The 20,975-nt window shown below is 36.6% G+C and overlaps 2 protein-coding genes across 3 annotated transcripts; one reads left to right on the forward strand and one right to left on the reverse strand.

The window, feature by feature from the left end:
- Positions 1-5,587: 5,587 nt before the first annotated feature.
- Positions 5,588-15,894, forward strand: cstf2 (cleavage stimulation factor, 3' pre-RNA, subunit 2). 2 transcript variants are annotated; one of them, XM_084133270.1, is made up of 15 exons: positions 5,588-5,744; positions 6,094-6,172; positions 6,263-6,432; positions 6,550-6,686; positions 7,819-7,938; positions 8,129-8,251; positions 10,325-10,427; positions 10,514-10,576; positions 11,976-12,035; positions 12,828-12,972; positions 13,628-13,785; positions 13,929-14,053; positions 15,165-15,203; positions 15,409-15,547; positions 15,717-15,894. In XM_084133270.1, the coding sequence occupies exons 1-14, from the start codon at positions 5,660-5,662 to the stop codon at positions 15,529-15,531; spliced, it is 1,530 nt and encodes a 509-aa protein (XP_083989396.1). In that variant the 5' UTR covers positions 5,588-5,659; the 3' UTR covers positions 15,532-15,547; positions 15,717-15,894. The 2 variants fall into 2 exon arrangements, with proteins under 2 accessions (XP_083989396.1, XP_083989397.1); XM_084133271.1 differs by lacking the exon at positions 11,976-12,035.
- A 2-nt stretch (positions 15,895-15,896) lies between these two features.
- nox1 (NADPH oxidase 1) lies at positions 15,897-20,795 on the reverse strand. The gene is made up of 13 exons (XM_084133269.1): positions 20,640-20,795; positions 20,434-20,529; positions 20,194-20,304; positions 20,025-20,109; positions 19,240-19,391; positions 18,472-18,653; positions 18,253-18,379; positions 18,070-18,162; positions 17,709-17,950; positions 17,213-17,375; positions 16,922-17,068; positions 16,678-16,802; positions 15,897-16,586 (listed from the first exon to the last, which is right to left on the reverse strand). Exons 1-13 carry the CDS (start codon positions 20,682-20,684, stop codon positions 16,460-16,462), a joined length of 1,695 nt encoding a protein of 564 aa, XP_083989395.1. The 5' UTR covers positions 20,685-20,795; the 3' UTR covers positions 15,897-16,459.
- Between the last annotated feature and the right edge of the window lie 180 nt (positions 20,796-20,975).

Raw genomic sequence — 20,975 nt, forward strand, 5'->3', positions numbered from 1 at the left:
AGCCTAAGTAAACAACTCTGCCACTTAGATATAACTGCTTTATGCCACGTCAAAATCAAACTTGAAATGGCCTGTATGTGATGAAATGAATATGATGACTGTTTTTTTTTAGTGAGCAATCAGCTTGGTGAAATTAAAGGTAGGCTACATCTTTGTGTCTGTGACCAGTTCACTGAGCTTGATGACTAATAAAAATTAACTTGACTATTAAAAAGTACAGTTGAACATCGGTTCACAAATAAAATATATTGTTTAAATTATTACTGCTTTTAATTATTATATTGGAATACATGTAAAAATGCTTAAATAAAACTTGATGAGATTTATACTTGGTTTTGATAAAAAGAACATTAGTTGATGAATACAAAATAGAATTGTATTTGGTGTCTCTTTTTTAATGTAATGTTTATTCAATCAGGAAAATGTGACAACATTAAAGGGGTGGTTGATTATGATTTCACTTTTCTAACTTTAATTAGTGTGTAATGTTGCTGTTTGAGCATAAACACCATCTGCAAAGTTCAAAGCAAAGGGAGATATTTGCTTTTAAAGAAATTGCTTTTTAAGGACTACAACAAACGGCTGGTAGGGACTACACGACATTCCTCCTGGGTTAGTGACATCACTAACCCTAAAATTTACATAAACCCCGCCCCCGGGAACATGATTTATAGATGATCAAGACAGAATATGCTAGAAGATAAGCAACATAAATTCACCAAATAACCATTCAGAAATGTTGTCTACATGTTGTCACTTCTTCTTGAGTCTCTCCATCATTGTCTGAATCCGGTTTGAACATAAAAGGCTAAAAGTTTTAGAAATTTTCAGCCTGTGTGAGGTAAAAGGACACAAGCTCCGCCCGCTGTGCTGGGAGCAGCAGCTCATTTGCATTTAAAGGAACAGACACAAAAACTATGCGTTTTTGCTCACCCTCAAAAAGTGACAATTTTAACATGCTATATAAAAATATCTGTGGGTATTTTGAGCTAAAACTTCACATACACACTCTGGGGACATCAAATACTTATTTTACATCTTGTGAAAAGGGCATTATACCACCCCTTTAAGTGTAACTGGGACTTGAATTTACATTTGATTTATATTTAAAAAAGAAACTGTGAGGACTTGGCCTCCTTATTTCAGAATACCACTGCAGGCCACTGAACTTTACCTGCTATGCTGAAGAGGTTATACTGATATAAACCCCAGTGCCAATTAAAACAATTCTGTTATTTATTTATAATTAACAAAGGGAGGTGGGAGGGCAATTACTGACTAATTGTCAAATTTTGTCCTTGTGCATTTAAGAGTGCATTATCTTGGCGTTTCGACTGTGCTGTAAAATCAAGAGAGCATGCATGGTCTTATAGGGAGTGAAACCAAGGAGAAAACTTTTTGTAAATTACATGGGCATGTGGTAAAAAATGCTGGGTTGTTTCAACAACCAGCATTTTCTAAAGTGTAATTGCTTATCTTTCAGAAACTGAGAGGCGTTAAAGAATTCAAACACAAAATTAAAGAAAATGCCTTGACTGAGTGTCTGTCTTTGGCAGTTCTTCACTGTTCCTTCACTCTGGTCTACCAAGCTTTCCAATCTTTATGCAATGCCGTCAGTGCCACAATACGTTCACAGTAGGGGTGTAACGACACCCTCATGTCACGATTCAATATATATCACGATACTGAATTCACAATGCGATATTATTGCGATACTCCAAGACATGATAAAAGGTTAACAAAAATGTACTGTTGATTAAAATGCTAAATTTGATATTACATGGGTGTAAATGAATATGCTTCGACTGATAACCCAATGCACAGGACAATTGTGACACCAGAATAAAAATAGTCATGATTCTGAAGCTGGAAATACAGAATTATTTTAGACGAATATGCTCTATCCCTGACTAGATATATTTAAAATAATGTAGGCCACTTTTTACTGGTAACAGAAGACATTTGGCATTATCAGGACACAAATATTCCCCCACTGCATTATTATACATTATATTCAACATTATGTAGTAGTTTAATGTAGTATTGACACTAAAACTCTAATAACTTGATTTTATTCTCACACAGTAATTTTTATTTTAGGTGCACACAATACATATTGTCACTCACTATCCACGATACATGTTGCATTTTTGTATTGCGATATATTGTGACATGATATATTGTTACACCCCTACTTCACACACATTTATTTATTTATTTTTTACAACCTGAACAAAAGTACAACTACAGCCCTTGTCAACTCTTATTTCACACAGAAAAGCCAAAATAACAGAAGTCAACAGAAATTCACAAGAAAGGTTAATGAGGAACTGTCATGTGATTTTAATTAAAAAGTGCATCAAGCTTTATGCACCCATTTTGCCTGAAGCAATGTAATAAAGAGAATATATTGAGATGTTTGCATATTAACCCCACAATGTCTCTGAAAAATACATCATCTGAATATTTTGATATTAACTGATATTTTCACTTATTGATTCATCCCGCCAGATAGATAGATAGATAGATAGAGACCTTTAGGCTCTGTTAAATGCGATGTAGGGGCGTAATCCGGGCAGTTTGTCGGCCTGTCTGTTTTGTGTTGCTCTCACGAGCAGAACGTTTACAAGTGGTTCCATAGTGTAGTGGTTATCACGTCTGCTTTACACGCAGAAGGTCCTGGGTTCGAGCCCCAGTGGAACCAAGCATTTTTCGTGTTACAGAATGCAGAAATTTGCCTCTCTGAGTTTGAACGACGTCGCGACACTTCTATAAGCACAGCGTAGTGTTTCCTGGTCAACTGTGGTTCCGAACAACAACAAGGGCTGCAAATTCCAGGCTGTTTGAATAAGGCCGGTGGAACTCAAGAGTGCTATAAACAAATAAGTAAATAATATTCGTATAATTTGGTGGAAAATGAATCAAATCGCAACGCCATCAGCTCAACTGTAAATACAATCCTTTGGTAATGACGGCGGCATTACTAGCGGAGTGCTAGCGTGAAGTGAAGAATAGTGTTTGTGCGACCCCTACTGTTAACTTTAATGATAACCCAGCATCACACATATGTGCTTGATTGCCTTTCCTACACATTCAGCCACCAATTAAAGTAGACTTAATGCAACTTGGCCCAGTGCTACACTTATAACTGAGCTTACAGGGCATGGTGCTAGCTAGCAATGCCATTATCAAAGATTGTAATTCCAGGGAAAAACACAAACTGATAAAATATAGGCTAAGATGCTTTGGATAAAAGTGTCAGCCAAGCCTCTATTTAAATTTTCAACAGAGCGAGACACGTTTTTTTTGTTTATTGTACAAGGAAAACCAGGAAATCTTTATTTTTTTATATGCTTAAATATTTAAACATATTTAAGCATGTTTAAAATTGTTTAGAAGTGAACATAAATAGCCTTGCTAAATTGTTACACTCAGCTCTAAAATATGTTATCTGCTGAAAATCTCTAATGACCACTGGGGGGAAATGGCTGAAAATAAATCATTAATTGGTGGAGATGATTGTTTAATTCTGAATGCACAGGCAAATGAACATTCACTTACATTAATATAAATACATGTTTATTTTATTAGTTGCCTATTAGTAATGACATAAAATGAACATGAAGCTAATACTGAATATTTGTAATGCCAAAATTTAGTTTGTTCAAATGACCTTGAATATGTGACCATTTCCAGACTAATCAAATTGCAACTAACAAAAAGCTTAAGGATTTCTGGCAAGCGAGGCCTGTCTTATTCTAGACCTATTTTATGCCTAAAATTAAGCTAAAGTAAATAATCTAATACATAGAGATATCACTTCTGGAAAGAGGTTACTCTAATCCACATTTGTAAGCATTACTGTTGTCATAAATGTATATATAATATCAAATTTCCACTCTCTATAATGATCAGCAAAATAAACGCTGAACAACAGACCATTTCTGCCTTTCATTTGTAGTTTGTAGAAGAGAGAGGGCATAAGACTGTCTTCACTGAATAGATTTACTGAAATATATTTAAATATAGCTTATCATGTCATTGCAATTTCTTGATTTAATGTCAGTGTTGGAGCTGTCCAAGGTTCTGAAGGAACATATTACATGATTTACAGTAAATAATAAACAAAACAACATGGTCTTGATTAATTGATCTTTTATAAGATAAAAGAAATAAAAAACAGCTGATTCTACTGATTAACTATACTGTGTGAACACACAAAACACAAGACCCTCAAAGGCTGTCTGATGCTCACACTCGAATGCCTAATTTTACAGAATTGCAAGAACAATTCAAAATCCTTCTGTGATCGCATGTAGTGTGATTCTTTTTTCATTTCACAAACAATATTTAATGGAGAGTTTTGACTAGTTCAGATTTATTTAATTGATATTTCTTTTTACAAAAAAAGCCAAATAAAATAGATTCTTTATTCCAGTGCCTCTCTGGATACATGCCATGGTTCACAGGGGGCCTCAGTAACCATCGAAAGGGGCCACAGGATGTATCGGAGGGAAAGTTCAACCACAAAATGAAAATTTTGACATCATTTACTCATCCTCATGTTGTTTCAAACCCATTTGCCTGACTTCTTTTGTGGAACACAAAAGGAGACGTTTTGAATTTTGTTTTGAATTTCTGCTATTTCATTACACTGAAAGTAGGAACCAAGGGCTATCAGGCTGCAAAAAGGATACAAAAGTATTATAAAAAGCATTATTAAGAGACAACTCATGCACTATATTCCAAGTCTTATAAAACTGTACAAATCAAGAACTGACAACATTTAGAAAAATCCATAACTTTTTAGTTCCTTAATATTTTAATTTATAGCTTATTTGTAGTAGTTATTTGTAGTTTTATAAGGCCTATATATTGTTCTAAAGCAGCTTTGCAGACAAAAGAAAAAGAAAAAGAAAAAGAAAAAGACAAAGACAAAGACAAAGAAAAATAGTGCCAAAAAACAACCCCTCAGTTAAGCTAAAGGCTTGAGAAAAATCTTCCTAATATATTTAGGTTGATAAATACACATGCACTACTGAGCTCTCACTGTGTCAATTTGTTTAATTTGCTGTCAAAACAATTGTCTGTGAAAAACATTTGTACTGGGACATTATGTGGTGTTTCTCACACTGAAGAGATAAGCCTATTATTCATGTAGTGTTTTCTTTAAAAGGTCTTGGTGTTCTGCATCCGATGAACCTGTGGAATCAAGAATCGTCTGTTTCATATTGTGTTTTTATTCACTAAAAATGTAACAATTCTTTAACAGGTCAAAAAAAATTAAAAAAAATCTCAAAATGTAGGTAATATTAGAAGACCCACACCCATAGAGGGACATCACAATTTCTATTTTAAGAAAAATGTAAAAAAAAATCGGATCAATTGAATTCATGTTAGTGTGGGCTAAATTCCATAAACATAAATATATTCTATAAATAAATAAAACAACATAAAATAAAAGTATTTTGTTTGAATTATAATTTTGTATATAATTTTGTTGTGCAGTGAAAGAAAAACGCGCTTGCTCGGACTCTTATTTTGAAATATCAATGTACCATTTGTGTAGCGCCATCTATGTGTTCCCCACACGGTTTCCGGCTTCTCATCGGTCTATTCTGATGCTTTGGTCGTGTTTACTGTGATTTTATCATTGAACATGGCGAATTTAGCACTTGCCGCCGCAGCAGCCGCAGCCGCTGCCAGGGATCCTGCCGTGGACCGCTCGTTGCGTTCGGTTTTCGGTATGTGTGAAAAGATTGGATTAGTTTGTTTTGCTATGTACCATTCTGTTTCATTAGCCGCTAAGCTAAACCTCACTAAACTACAATCTGACTGTTTGCTAAACTCTGACTGTTTGCTAAACAATTTTTTGCATACATGTTCACATACACATCATTAGTTGTAAAACTACTGCAGATTTCTAACGGTCCCTCTACTAAGTTTTGCACTGGACGTAATGATTTAATGGTGTAAGTGATAAAAAGTGATAAAACAAATTGATGAGCTCCTAAACAGATGCGGCAACAGTACATCAGTGTGCATGTGCAACATGATTTCTTATTTCCATATTTGTTTGTTTTTTGGTAACAGTGGGAAACATCCCATATGAGGCCACAGAGGAGCAACTGAAAGACATCTTCTCAGAGGTTGGACTTGTCGTCAGTTTTAGGTATGCACGATAAATGCTTGAAACAACGATATGCTCTGGTCACTTTGAGGAAACCTGGTGCTGATCTAGAATTTAAAAAACATCTTGCAGGTTGGTGTATGACAGAGAAACAGGTAAGCCAAAGGGATATGGCTTTTGTGAGTACCAGGATCAGGAGACGGCGCTCAGTGCCATGCGCAACCTGAACGGCAGAGAGTTCAGTGGCAGAGCCCTCCGCGTCGACAATGCTGCTAGTGAGAAGAATAAAGAGGAGCTCAAAAGTAAGTTTCAGTACTTTTTAAATGTAGTATTCCACCAAGTCACCAATCAAGTTTGATTTATAAATCTTGAGTAATAAAAATGGCTATTTTGTTTGAGCTGCATGCTTGTTTCCTCAGGTTTGGGTACTGGTGCCCCTATTATTGAGTCCCCTTATGGAGACGGCTGCACAACAGAAGAAGCCCCAGAGTCCATCAGCCGGGCAGTAGCCAGCCTGCCCCCTGAGCAGATGTTTGAGCTTATGAAACAGATGAAGGTGACTTTTGGAAAGTGGCCTGTTGAATTTAAAGGGCTCATATGGTGCTATTTTAAAATATCATTATTTTGTTTTTGTGTGTAATAGAAAAGGTTAACATGCTTTAATGTCTGCCTGAGACGTGCTGATTTCTCCAAAGCCCCTCGTTACTAAAAGCTCATAGTGCTTTGATTGGCCAGCAGACCCAGTGCGTTGTGATTGGCCAAACACCTCAAGCGTGTGTCGGAAATGTAACGTCGCCATAATCCCAAGCTTCAGCTTCCAAGGCGTTAAGAAATTGTTAACATGCAGTTAATTATGTTGTTACCGTACCGTAGTTTTATCAGTTCGAGCCGAGTCAGATTCTGAAAATGCAGACGATCAACCCAATCGATCGAAAACAACTTTGCAAGCTTGACTTGAGCAGAACGTTTCACGGTGGTAAGTAGTATATTTGATAGTTGTATATAGCCGGCGTTGTACTGTCCCAGGTTCAGGAAGCTTTCCTCTGTAAAATGCTCTCCATGAAAACACTACAGTTTACTGAAGCGGCGCCTTTTTTTTTTCTCTTTTTTTTTTTTTTACATATGCCATTGTGTGGTCATTATGCTAATATTTCACATTGTGACGTAGTAGACGTTTAAGGAAGTAATATCTGTACTTGGCGTTTTGGATCTGTTAGATCCCTTTGTGGGAGACCAAAAACTTTGCAACTTTGCGGATCATATTCATGCACAAACAGATACATTACACACTAAAGGAAAACATTAAAAGTGATATTTCAGATCAAATGGGTCTAAAAATAGCTGGAGAAAGCAAGTTACTTAAATGAATAGTTTACCCAAGAATGAACATTCTGTCATCATTTACTCATGCCATTCTAACCTTATTAGACTTTTGTTCATCTTCAGAACACAAATATTTTTAATGAAGTCTGAGAGATCCATTCCAGCAAAACTTTGACGTTTCAGAAAGTTCATGAAGATATCAATAAACATTGATCAACACAGATTAAAAAAATATTACTATGAACTAACCCATTATCTGCTATTTATTATGTATTTAATTTTATTGTTCCAAGTAATCTGATTTAAAATGAATTGTTGTTTTGAAGTGATTGTTAGAATTCTGATCCTGTTTTTTGCTTGTACAGCTCTGTGTGCAGAACAGTCCCCAGGAGGCCAGGAACATGCTCTTGCAGAACCCTCAGCTAGCTTATGCCTTGCTGCAGGCTCAGGTGGTCATGAGGATTGTGGATCCTGAAATCGCTCTGGTAAGATCATTAAAGTGAAGTGCTACATAGAAGAATGGAAAGTGTCTTAGTACATGGATTGGACAGACTTGGGAATGTCTTAATAACCTTCATAAATAAGCACTCTTATAAATATCAAGGATTTTGAAAGTGTTTTTAACCAAATGTTTAGTATGTGGCATTTTAAACTATATAAGATCATCTCTTACAGAAAATGCTTCACCGTCCGGCTGTGGTTCAGCCCATAAACCCGAGCCCTCAGCCTGGGCCGGTGCCGGTACCTAACCAGCCCCTACCTCAGCCCAATGTCCCTGTCTCTCAGCCACAACCAATGGTCAGTATTACATCTTTTATCGCTTTCTGAACACTTGTATCACGAGATGCATTAAATCATAGTGCTTGTCTGTTATGATACACTACCATTCAAAGTTTGGGGGTTTTAATGCTTTAAAAAAAAAGAAGGTTATTATGCTCATCAAGGTTGCATTTTAATCAAAAGTAAAAATAGTAATATTGTGCAATATTTTGAATGTTAAAAATGTCAATACTGTCAAATGCATCCCTGCTGAATAAAAGTCTTGCTGGCCCCAACTTTTGAATCTTTTTGTGCTTTTACATGGACAGTCTTTCACTGATTATGCTTAGTATGCCAACGATTTGTTAGGGCATGTACATGTTATAACAATTTAAAGCTGCAGTCTGTAACTTTTGGCCCTCTAGTGGTTAATAAACAGAAATGCATGTGTCTTGTGGAAGAACGTTGTAGCCGGAGCTACTTCTCTCTGTTTATGTCTATGATGAGTCACGCAGGTACTGGGCTACTCCGCAGCGGTTCGACTACGACCCGAACCAGTCTAAAATAGTCAGAATATAGACACTTATAATTATAAGTGTACTTATACATATTATAAGGTAGGGCTGCACGATAATGGCTAAAATGATAATCACGATTATTTTGCTCAAAATTATAATCGCGATTAATTAATCACGATTATTCTCATTTGACAAACTACAGAGAAAGAGAAGAGACAGTTAACGGTTTTGCACGAGTATTTGCGCGAAATCCGAGCAGATTTGGTTTACACGAATTTCACCAGCAAAGTGAGTAAACATAATAACATGCCAAATTGGCCAGTGATTTGACAGCGATACCCGCCAAAGTTAATTTTTAGCCGCATTTGGTGGGTGTTAATTTCAAACCATCAGACTTCATTTAACCAACTACAACTTCCTCAGACAGCAAATCAAAATCAAATGGCATGATTTAACGTTAGATGAGCGCTTTGTGATGCGTCTTCACATTAGATCTTCTAAGCGACACATTTCGGTTGAAAATGAGACAAAGTAAAGATCCAGATCGCTCAGTAAATTCATACTGCAAAGAAAAATAGTCTACTTGTTGATACACACTGAAAACGGGCAGTGGCTGTCGTTTTCAACTGATTCACAACACATCATGAAAACTGGTAAAAACTTAAACTTCAAAAAATAGAACAGCGAAACACATTTAGAAACAGATTTAGTCACACAAACAGCACAAGTGGCTTGTGAAGAAATAGACTGGCTGTGTAACAATTTCATGCAAACAGAATATCGCTGTGTAGATCAGTGCTTTTTCCGCATTGTAGCCAGATTGCACTGACTAAGTAAAACACGGGGAATAAAATATAAGAGAACAGCTCTGTTTGGGTAATTTGGGAGATTTAAGCTATTCAGATCTGGCAACCACAAACATCAATGCTAGTGGGGACTTGTTTACAATGCAAGATAATGCAAATGTCTAATAAAAAAGCGTTTTTAAGAATAAAAAACGAGCGGGCAAATATCGCGCCGATTTTTTTAATTAATCGAGAGAGGCAGATATCGTTATCGCGATTAAAATACGATTAATCGTGCAGCCCTATTATAAGGTATATAAGTGTACCTTAGTGATTCAGGATAAGACAAAAACACGGTTTGGAAAATGGATTCATGATGTACTCATTATATAATTTCTGTAAATTTTGAACACACAAAAAAGTTAAGAACTGCAGCTTTAAATAAAACCAAATAAATGCACTTGGATATTTTCCTCCTGAAACTCAGTTTTGCTTGGCATTTACTTTGAGAGAAATAAAAAGTCTTACTGTTATTTTGATGTAAAGACTGAAAACATTTCAAAATCTCAAGTTAGTGTTTTTATTCCATTGTGATTTAAATAGTTTTCAGCATTTGTTCTACATAAAAAAAAATAAAAAAAAAATAAAAAAAATTCTTCATTGTCAGATATGCTCTGTAGTCTTTCAGTGAACGAAAAAAGCTCATGGTTGATATTTGAAAAAGTTTCTGTTGGGTTCATGGACAGTTAAGCCGTTCTCTTCAATCATGGCACTAATGAGTAATTTTCTATTGATCCTGTGACTCACAGCCAGGTATGCATGTGAACGGAGCCCCTCAAATGATGCAGCCTCCACAGATGGGGGGTGGAGTACCTGGACCAATGCCAGGACAGGGACCCATGGGACCAGCTGGTAAGCCCAGTTGTCCTTGCAGTACTTTGGCGCTTGTGTATCTGTGTGCATAGATAGCAGTTTACCTCTGCTCCCTCCCTCTACAGGTGGAATGCAGCCTCAGATAGGGATCCCTCCTGGAGGCCCTGTGCCCATGGATAGGGGACCAGGTACTCATTTTAGGCATTACCAGTGCATTACTCATTTAGGATATTATAAGTCATAGTGAGAAAATTATCACATCGCTACATGATTTCTTTGTACCTCCTGAACACCATTACCAAACCTGTCCACAAGAAAGCAGTATTGGGCAAGCTTTCATGTAGATATTTAATTTTCATTCTCATCTCTTCAAGGTGAAGTGTGTGATTTCTACGTTGTTGGTTTCACCTAATGGAGTTACAAAAACAGTTTTATCAAAAATTCTATTTTCAATTGGTCAAAGTCCTGTACCAAACTCTCAACATTTGGTTGAGTCAGTGTTGGGTCTTAAATATTTGAATTGCACTAAAGTGATTAAAATTGGGAAATTACACACTTCACCTTCATAATCACCATTTTAAGATGATTGCCATCAGCCGATGACTGTGCATGATAGACAAAAGTGGAATTTCCTGCTTACGTCAGATCCAAAATTAAAGACTGTATGGTCACCGTGATTTTGCCAAGTAAGACATGATCCTGGATCAACATATTTTGTTGATCCTGGAATAACATTCCTGTCCCAAAATGTTGTCCTTACCCTATCCTTAACCCTATACCTAACCCTACCCATAACTTTTCCCTAAAATCAGAGGGAAATGATAGGTGAATAACACTGATGTTGAAGGCACCTCACCCTGATTCTAAGCCTAAACTTGTCATAAACTGTAAACTTGTCCCTCAAATCTGATTGGTTGATTGGAAAGTTGTTCCAGGATCAACAAAGATGTTGGTCCAGGAACATGTGGTACTTGGTGAAATCACGTTCACCATATCGATCTATGTGTACTTAAAAAAAAAAAAAAAGTTTTTTAATTTAACCCATTTTATATATATATAGATAAGCTTTTTTGTGTGTGTGTGTATGCTGCCATTAAAAAATTGGGGGTCAGTAATTCTTTTTTTTTGTTTTTTTTGTTTATTTGTCAAGGATGCATTAAATGAATAAAAACTGGGGGGGGGGGAATGCCACAAAAATATTAAGCAGCACTTATAAATGTGTTTAGTAAGAGGAAATGTTTCTTGAACACCAAATCAGTGATACTGAATACTGGAGTAATGGCTGCTGAAAATTCACAGGAATAAGTTGCATTTTAAAATATAAATATTTGATTTTTGGTCAAATAGTTGCATCCTTGGTGAACAAAAGAGACTTCTTTAAAAAAAAGAAGATTTTATATAAGACATCGATCTTGATTTCTTGATATTTATACAGTATCTGCATTAGCCAATTAAAAACCCATATCGACCCCTACTTTAACCCATGTCCATAAACATCAGTACAAGCATCCCTGGGTAATATCAGTAAGTGCTACCGTGCGCTGTCTCAGTTCTCTCTCCTGTTCTCTTCACTTAATGCTGACCCAGGAACCCTTCAGGACTCTTCTGTGGGAGCAGCTGGGCAGGCTGCTATCGAGCGGCCTCAAGGTATTATGGGTATAACTCTGGTCTGCTCAAAACAGGGCTGTCAAGACTGTCACCTGCTCGTTATCTTACCCCTATGTGCACCTTTTGGAGTCCGCTCCTTCTCTCGGCATACCCCTAAACACCACGTCTGAATTGACAGCAGTGTGTGAACTTTGTGGCAGTTTGCAATTAATAAAGTGCAACTTCCAATCATGTCAAGGAGAGAGAATGACTCAAAAACATTGTGAAAAGCAATAATTTTTGATTAAAACCTGTTCATAAATAGTGTTGAAACATAGGTGTGCCTTGTTTTGTCTCTGAAACAAAAGTGCTTGACGCATTTTTACTTTTAAGTGTCCGAATCCAAAACCTAAACAATGAAGTCTTGTTACCTAATGGAATGTGCCAGTGTAGCAGAATAGAGCTGAGCATTTATGTGTTTTACTTTCTAAAGATGTTGAAACCCTCTGTTATCAAAGTCACTGTGACAGGTGAAACAGTATCCTTTTGTTTGTGAAATGGAACCTTTTTTGTTTCCTTTAGTTTAATTTCCTTGACACTCGAGGAAATGCCCTGGTGTATCATAACGGTGTCATACCTTGGAAATTTGTGTTTAACAATACAACAACATTATTCTTTTTTTTTTTCCTTTTTTCATAAAAGGACATGCCCATGTTTTGAAATGTTTGTGTAGTGCACTTTGTCACTAGTTTCTTTCATCATTTTGATTCTGTAGACAGTTCTCTTTTAGAGTCTTGTCAGAGTTACAAAGCATGCACTTTTCTTTAAATCATAATTGTTCTTTCTTTTCAGTGCCAATAGTAGACCCACGTGCCCCAATGCGAGGGGCCCCGCAAGGCCCTCCAGGGATCCCACCCAGAGGCCTTCTCGGTGATGGTCCAAACGACCCGCGAGGTGGATCTTTGGTCAATGTTACTGGAGACGTGGTGGAGCCAGGGTAATGCCTACTAAAAACTGTTGCAGTGACATTCAGAATAGATGATCACAGGTCATTAGTTTTGTTAGCTTAATTTTTTCCCCCTTTATGCATTTGCTATTAACCCTATAAAGTCTGAAAAATGAAATAATAATCAGGTAAATAAAATATAATGGAAAAAATAATTATCATTTAAAGTCATTGTTTATAGAACAATGAAAATTATTAGTTTGAGGTTAGGTTTTTTTAATTGTTTTTGAAAGTAGTCTTATGGTCACCAAGGCTGCATTTACTGTACATACTGTACAGCACTGTTGTGCTGATTTGGTGCTCAAGAAACATTTCTTCTTATAATGCTAAAAACAGTTGTGCTGCTTAATATTTTTGTGGAAATCGTGATACATTTTGTTTCAGGATTTTTTGAGTAGACGGATCAAAAGAACCACATTTATTTGAAATGGAAATCTTTGTAACATTAATATCTTTACGGTCTCTTTAAATCAATTTAATGCGTCCTTGCTTTCTTTAAAAATAAAAAATAAAAACTCAGCCTAAACTATTGAATGGTAGTGTACATCAGACTTTTATGCCAATTTATTGACCACTAAATCTTTTTTATTGCTTTTTCAGTCTAAGTTAACGAAAGCTTATTATTTTGCTTATTGTTCGCGTACAGGCGTGGTTACATTGGAGGCCCTCCGCAACATCAGGGGCCGCCCATGCACATGGCTCCCCCAGACATGCGAGGCCCTCATGACATGAGAGGAGGACCCATGATGGGAGAACCTAGAGGCCCTATGATGGACCAGCGTGGTCCACCCATGGAGGCAAGAGGTACTTGAAGATGTGGTTTCACTTCATTTGTTGACTTGGTTTGTATATCTGTAATACTGGTTTTGCTCCTTACTGAAAGAAAACTCTGACTGAAGGATTTCTCTTACAAATAAGATTTTTAGACATTTTCTTAATTCCTCAAGGTCGTGATCCAAGAGCTGTTGATGCTCGGGGTCCGATATCTGGCCAGAGGGTTCCTGTTGCTGGTGGAATGCAGGGTCCTCCCCCCCACGGCATGGGACAAAGTGCACCTCCAGCAGTGAGACCAGTAAGATTTTCACACTCCTATAGTTTGCTTTTTCTCAAACATTTTAATACTTAAAATTTAATCAGCCTTGTGAGGGACCCCCTTCCTAAAATATAAAGGCAGCTATGTGTTCAAGTCAAAAGAACCTGTGTTTGTTGTACTAAACGTGATTATTTAAGGAAAGCAGGTTTGCAAAATGTATTCGCTTTTATTTGCCATTGTACTAAAGAAAAAAACAAATGATTAAAAATGAACTGGAAACTATTTACTGTGTATTAGGTTATAAGCTTTTTTTCCATTCAGTATTAAATTATTAGAGAAACATTGTATTGAGTTCATATTTATATGAATATGACTTTTAACTATAAATATAGTTTTACAGCAGCTTTACAGAAAATAGTACTATACACAATTATTAAGAAAACCAAAGTTCTTAAAAAGATGCAAATAAAACAAAAAGGATTTTTATCAAATGTACACTTCCATTCAAAAGTTTGGGGTGTCTCATGTTCACCAATGCTGCATTTATTTGATGAGAAATACAGTGTAAAACTGTAATGTTGTGAAATATTATTACAATTCAAAATGACTTTTCTATTTTAATATATTTTAAAATGTAATTTATTCCTGTGATGGCAAAGCTGAATTTTCAACAGCCATTACTCCAGTCTTCAATGTCACATGATCCTTCAGAAATCATTCTAACATGCTGATTTGCTGCTCAGGAAACATTTCTTATTATTTATATTATTAATGTTGAAAAAAAAAAAAGTTGTGCTGCTAAATGTTTGTGAAAACAATTATACTTTTTTTTTTTTTTCAGGAATCTTTGATTTAATATAAAGTACATAAGAACAGCATTTATATCAAATATATACTTTTGCTGTCACTTTTAAGCAATTTAATATCTTCTTGCTGAATAAAAATATTAATTGTTTCAAAAAAGTCTGTCTGACCCCAAACTGTTGAATGGTTTTCATTGCAAAGGAAAAATAATGTTTTTCCCAAAAAATCATGTTCCATTCAATTCTCCACTGACCCCCTTTGCAGCCCCTCTCTCAGAGAGCAGTATTCAGCTTGCAGGACTTAATTCAAATATCTGCATGTTTTAATTCTGTCTGTCTTTTAACAGGGTCCTACGTCAGATGTGTCATCACAAGACCACGAGAAGGTGGGTAATTTCATTTTATTTTTTTCACACCTTTTTCAGATCTGCATCCTTAAGTGTTTCACTGACCAGATTTTCCAGAATTACTTGTTGATATGTTGATTTAAAAGTTCACAGGTTAACCACGCTTCAGTTTGAATCTTTCTTTATGTAACAAGGTTTCGGTCACGTAGATACTAATCTATGTGCTGTGTTTCCACATTCCCAGGCTGCCTTGATTATGCAGGTCTTGCAGCTGACCCCAGAACAGATCGCCATGTTGCCACCAGAACAGAGACAGAGTATCCTGATCCTGAAGGAGCAGATTCAGAAGACAGCAGGCGCACCCTGAAGACTCCTATTGTGATGTGAGCGCTTTTGTTTCTTTCTCATCTGTCCTAAAACAGCTTATTATGATAATTACAGGCTCTGTGACAAAGTGGAACATGTTTTTTTTGTTATGTAACAGAATGAGACATGGTTAATTTGGGTAAGTGCAAGTGTGAAAATCTGACTCTACAACTCATGTGATTACAGGACCATGCGCATCCCATCGGACAACCCATCACCAAGAGTTCCACATCTGTAACTTCATTGTTGTTTTTGTTTTCTAGTGATATTTTCTTATTTTAAGTGAAATCAGTTGTTTAGTGATAGTAGTGGTTCACAATTTACTGTTAATGAAAAAAATAAAGAACTGGATTTTGAAAAACAACTGGAAATTATTTTTTTTATAAAAACAGTCTTGAACAAAGAATATATAATATTTATAATGTACAGTATTTAAAAAAAAAAAAAACTCTTGTATGATTACACAACCAGTGACTTACCAAATGTGACGTGTTAGATCAGATAATGTGTGATTTCTTTTTCACTTTCAAAAGGAGCAAAAATTTCCAAAAGCTCAGTACCTTTTCAGTAGCTTCTTGCCATGCTAATTTTAGAGCTGTGCACATATTTACACAAGGAGACATTTATAAACACAATACATTCTGGTGTAGGTCTTATTTCCCTAATTCTTGGTGATTCATTTCTAACCAGGAACCTGAAAAAAATAAATACAATGAGTGGACTTTTGACCCAGACATGAAATTAGTCCCTTCCAGCAAGTTGTTCACTTTCTAGCAGGAAGGTTGTCACTTTTCGCGTAGTCTCACAATAACAGAGAATCACTTAGATGGAAAGATTTGATAAATATCAAATCATGATACTGCTGAAGAACACAATCCCTAGTGCACAAGTCTTTCAAGAGAATTAAGTTTCCTGTAAAATATATTTCCTCAGAAGTTCTCTTTGTTGAAGTAAAACTTGGTTCTCCGTGGATCCACGTCCGAATACTTGGCACATTTCTTCTCCAAGACCTCCGCTAAGGCTTGTGGGCCACACAAGAATGTTCCAACCACAGACCTGTTGATATTTAAAATAAAATGTTAGTGTTGGGATATTTTATGAGCATCATATGTAGGAAGCAATAACATGATAGAGTTTTAAAACGTACGATGGGTTCTCTTGCCGAACTTGCTCAAATTCTCTATCCCAGTTCGGTCGGCCATAGTGAGTCTTCTGCTTTAAGCCGGTGATGATATCTGTATCCTTATCGAAATGCACCATTGCATGGTCTGCCTGTAAACACAAGATTAGATGTTCTATGACATGCGCACATTACTCATACTTCAATTAAGGTCATCTTACTTTTCATATTACAGTGGGTTTTTTTTTTTTGGGTTTTTTTTTGTACGTACATGACTCTGGTCCCATCCGGTGAGATAGAGCTTATATGTGAGGAAGTCCCTCATTCCTCGTTCCTCCATTTCTTTCTCAAGGACTTGTAGGAGATCTGCAAACCACTCAAAGGCATGTGTCTCCCTACAGAGCCAGTAGAAGTAAATCTAAACACAAAAGTCAGAAATGGTAAGGAAACTTTGACTTTGTTATCTAGGGCATAAATACCTTTGTAATATAACAGCAACAACAGGAGTTATTGTACTTGACCTTTGGACTGACTAACTTATTTAAGTCCCAAATGTTCTTACCCTCTTTGTTCGTAGTTTGGGGTTGGCGTCTTTAAACTTGTACCAGATGGACTTCAGGATAGAGGCAAATGGGGTCACTCCAATCCCAGCACCCACCAGCATGCTGACCTCGTAATCAAATACATCCTCGCTCGCGGTTCCAAACGGACCGTCCACACCCATCCTGACACAAAAATAAAAGATTTTGTTTTCACGCTTCACCAAGAAATCAAAATGGAAAATTCTTGGAATATTATGAATATGAAAATTTATGGAATAGTCAGTGTTATTGACAATATTTTTGGAAATCTGTGTGCCCTCATAATTGTTGATCAAAATAACTTCCCCCTCCCCCGCCCTACATTCTTACTTGTTTCACTCAGACATACAATAGGTAAGAAAAGGCTATCGCAACTTCTGTTTCATGCATATTTTAAAGTTGAAATTAAACTGCAATTTTAAGATTGCATGAATATGTTGTGCCAAGAGAATAAGTAAAATGGCAAAGAGTACATACTTAGGTCCTTGCCCACCCTCTGGTAGGTTTTCGACCATTTTGATGAGCTGTTCAGTCCAGTCTCCAACTGAGCGGATGTGCACACTAAAGAAGTCTTCCTCCGGGGCTGATGTCATGGTGAATGGGTGCCACTCCAACTGAGAGATGGCTGGGCAATTGAGGAACACATACTGGCCGACTTCCATCTTGAATCCAGACTTAACCAGCTGTAGTTCCAACACCTTGGATGGGCGGATTACAATCTAGTATACAAGCATGAATACAGTTTCTGATTAAAGAGCAATCGTGATGGGGTTCAGATCTACTATATAGATCAGAACTATATATTTGTAGTTTTGTCAAAACGTTCATGACAACACACCTTTCTATAACTGACAGGCTGCATGTAGCGAATGAAACGTAGCAGCCGCTCACAAAGGTAAATGATCATCGGTCCAATCACCCACATCCAGGTCTGCAACAGAGGATTCAGCAAATTGAAATCAGCAACCACCAAAAATAAATCTATCATAGGCTTGTGCACTGTAAATTTGACAACTTTTACCTGAGGAAACCCTCCAGCAAACTGTGGGATTGGACATGCAGGTATTTTCCCCCAGACCTCTGGCTGGTCTTCGCAGAAGGAATTATTGTGAGGTGGATCGGTCTCTTGCTGACTTCGCACAATTCGTCTAGTCATAAACCAAACCACATGTTTACTTGCTGTTAATAATCTACTATAAATCAGTTTTAAAATTGGGCTCAACCAGTAAATAGTCCTTACCCTGCACCGTGGAAAACCAAGCCAGCAAAGAAAATGATGAAGAGGTGATGTGTGTACCAAAAGACCTCAAAGTAGCTCCTGCGAATGACTTCCATAGAGGAAGTGATAATAAGGATGAGGGCAAGAGTTATGACGACACCTGTGAGACCCGCGATAGTGGTGAATACAAAAATCGTTGGAGTCTGGAGAAGAAGGAAACAAGATTAGAGCAGGCATATCACACCTCAGAAAAAATACAGTATAGAGCTCAGTTGTGATGTACCGTTCATAAGTTTGGGGTTGGTAAGTGTTTTTTTTTAAATGTTTTTGAAAGAAGTAAAAAAAAAAACCAAGGCTGCATTTATTTGATCAAAAATACATTAAAATTAGTAATATTGTGAAATATTATGTTTTAATATATTTTAAAATGTAATTTATTCCTGTGATGGCAAAACTGAATTTTCAGCAGGCACATGATCTTTCAGAAATAATTATGATAGGCTGAATAAACATTACTTTTTATAATTAGCACAGTTAAAACTGGTTTTGCTGCTTAATATTTTAGCGGAAACATGATGCCTTTTTTCCAGCATTTGATGAAGAGAAAGTTAAAAAGAACAGCATTTATTTGAAATAGAAATCTTTTTAAACATTATAAATGCCAACTGTCACTTTTGATCAATTTGATGCATCCTTGCTGAGAAAAGAAATCTTATTGAGCCCCAAATTTTTGAATGGTAGTGTATATCAAAAACCTTAATAAAAGCAACGAAAAGTACAGCAACTCACCGTAGAAGTGGAGCGAATGGGATTAAGGTAAGTAGTATTTAATTCATGGGAGTCGTCAAGCATGGACAGATTCCCGGCGAGAGGCCCATATCGACCATCTAAGCTGTTGCTGTACCACTCCACGTTAAGCAAATGAGCGACAGTGTGAACCGCTGCATTAAAGAAGCATTTCATAAGGTCAAAATCAGATACCATGTCAAAATAAAAATGTAAAAACATAAAAGTGTCTGTTACAACAATTCTAATTTTTGTTCATTAAAATAGTTTACTGGCAAATCTGAATTTAAGTTGAAAATATGATTAAGTTCAATATGATTTATATATCCATGCAGAACCCCCTCGAGTAAGTTGTTTAATAGAACTTGAAATACAGCATTTTGGACTAAAACTTCTTTGGATGTTTCTTTTTTTAGTTTTTTCTTTCTTTCTTTTCTGATCTGTCTTTTCACATTGAATACTACAGTCAGCTTCTTAGAAAATCAAAACTTGGTCAATGTTTATCCAGATTTGGCCTAGAAGAATAACACTACCTGCAATGCTATAGGGTTATCTGGGTGAAATACTCAGACTACCTCTCAGACTGTGATTGATGTGTTATTTATAATGAGAAAATGTTTGATTATGTATCCTGTTGCATCAGAGCATGATAAAAAAAAAAAAAATGCCAGTGTGAATGTTTTGAATAGCTATCGCACATGTGAGCTCTTTCTTGTAATTCAGGTGAAAGCCTAGCCTACTTTATGCACAACAACTTCCTATTAAGTTTTCAAGGAAAAGTTGTTTACCTGTCATTAGGGCAATCATGTAAGCAACCAATTTGTGGAAAGTCAGGTTTTTGTCCAGCTGTTTTCTCACTGTTCGTCCACAGCACTAAAAATGGACATGAGGGCAAATACTTACAGAGGGTCCCATATACTATCTCAAACACAAAGGTACAAGTGTGCAGCAACTCACCATGAAAGAGCCACGGATAAGAGACAGCAGGTTGCGGCAAACTGGCAGAAGAATCAGCATGCAGTTGAAGTTGAGTACAGCAGCTGGAGCTCTGGCCCAGGGCAGTGCAGACTAAAAGAAACAGTCCCTTAATACTTTCTCTCTTTTTACTACATAAAAAGATGTTATTAAATACACCATTTACTTCCTATTTTCTCTTAGAGAATGCTTTGAAAAATGCTTCTTTTCTGTCAAACTTACCCCTAAAAGTTCACGAGTGTATTCAAATTGTGGACCCTGATCATAGAATAAGTAGAAGTGGACAAACAGAAAGATGTTGATGGCCATCCACACCACCTACAAATACAGATCATAAATATCTTAAGATACAATTTTAACATAAGGTTTATAGTTAACTGCATTATCATTTTTTTATACAAATAGCAAGAAAAACAATGCCTAAATACCACGATGAAAGCGCTCAGCCCGTGATTGATTATCCAGTTGACCATCTTTACTCTCTAGCGCTGCATACACGAATGAACAACACTCCTTGCAGATGAGTGCTATATTACTCACCTGTCCCGTTCAGGACGCCGCCCTCTAGTCCTCATTAACCAGGAAATAGGCTGTGAAATTTTTTTTTGTCGCATTGCATGTATGAAGAAATTCCCGAGAGGAAGCTACCTGAACGTGTCTGCGTCTTGGTATTTGACTGGAAACGGTTACATAAAAATAGGCTCGGCCGTTACACAATGTCAGCTAATTTTTTTCCACACAAGACAAAAGAAGGAAATAAAGAA

Source organism: Abramis brama (assembly GCF_963993115.1).
Source record: "Abramis brama genome assembly, chromosome: 13".
In the NCBI taxonomy this organism is placed as follows: Eukaryota; Metazoa; Chordata; class Actinopteri; order Cypriniformes; family Leuciscidae; genus Abramis; species Abramis brama.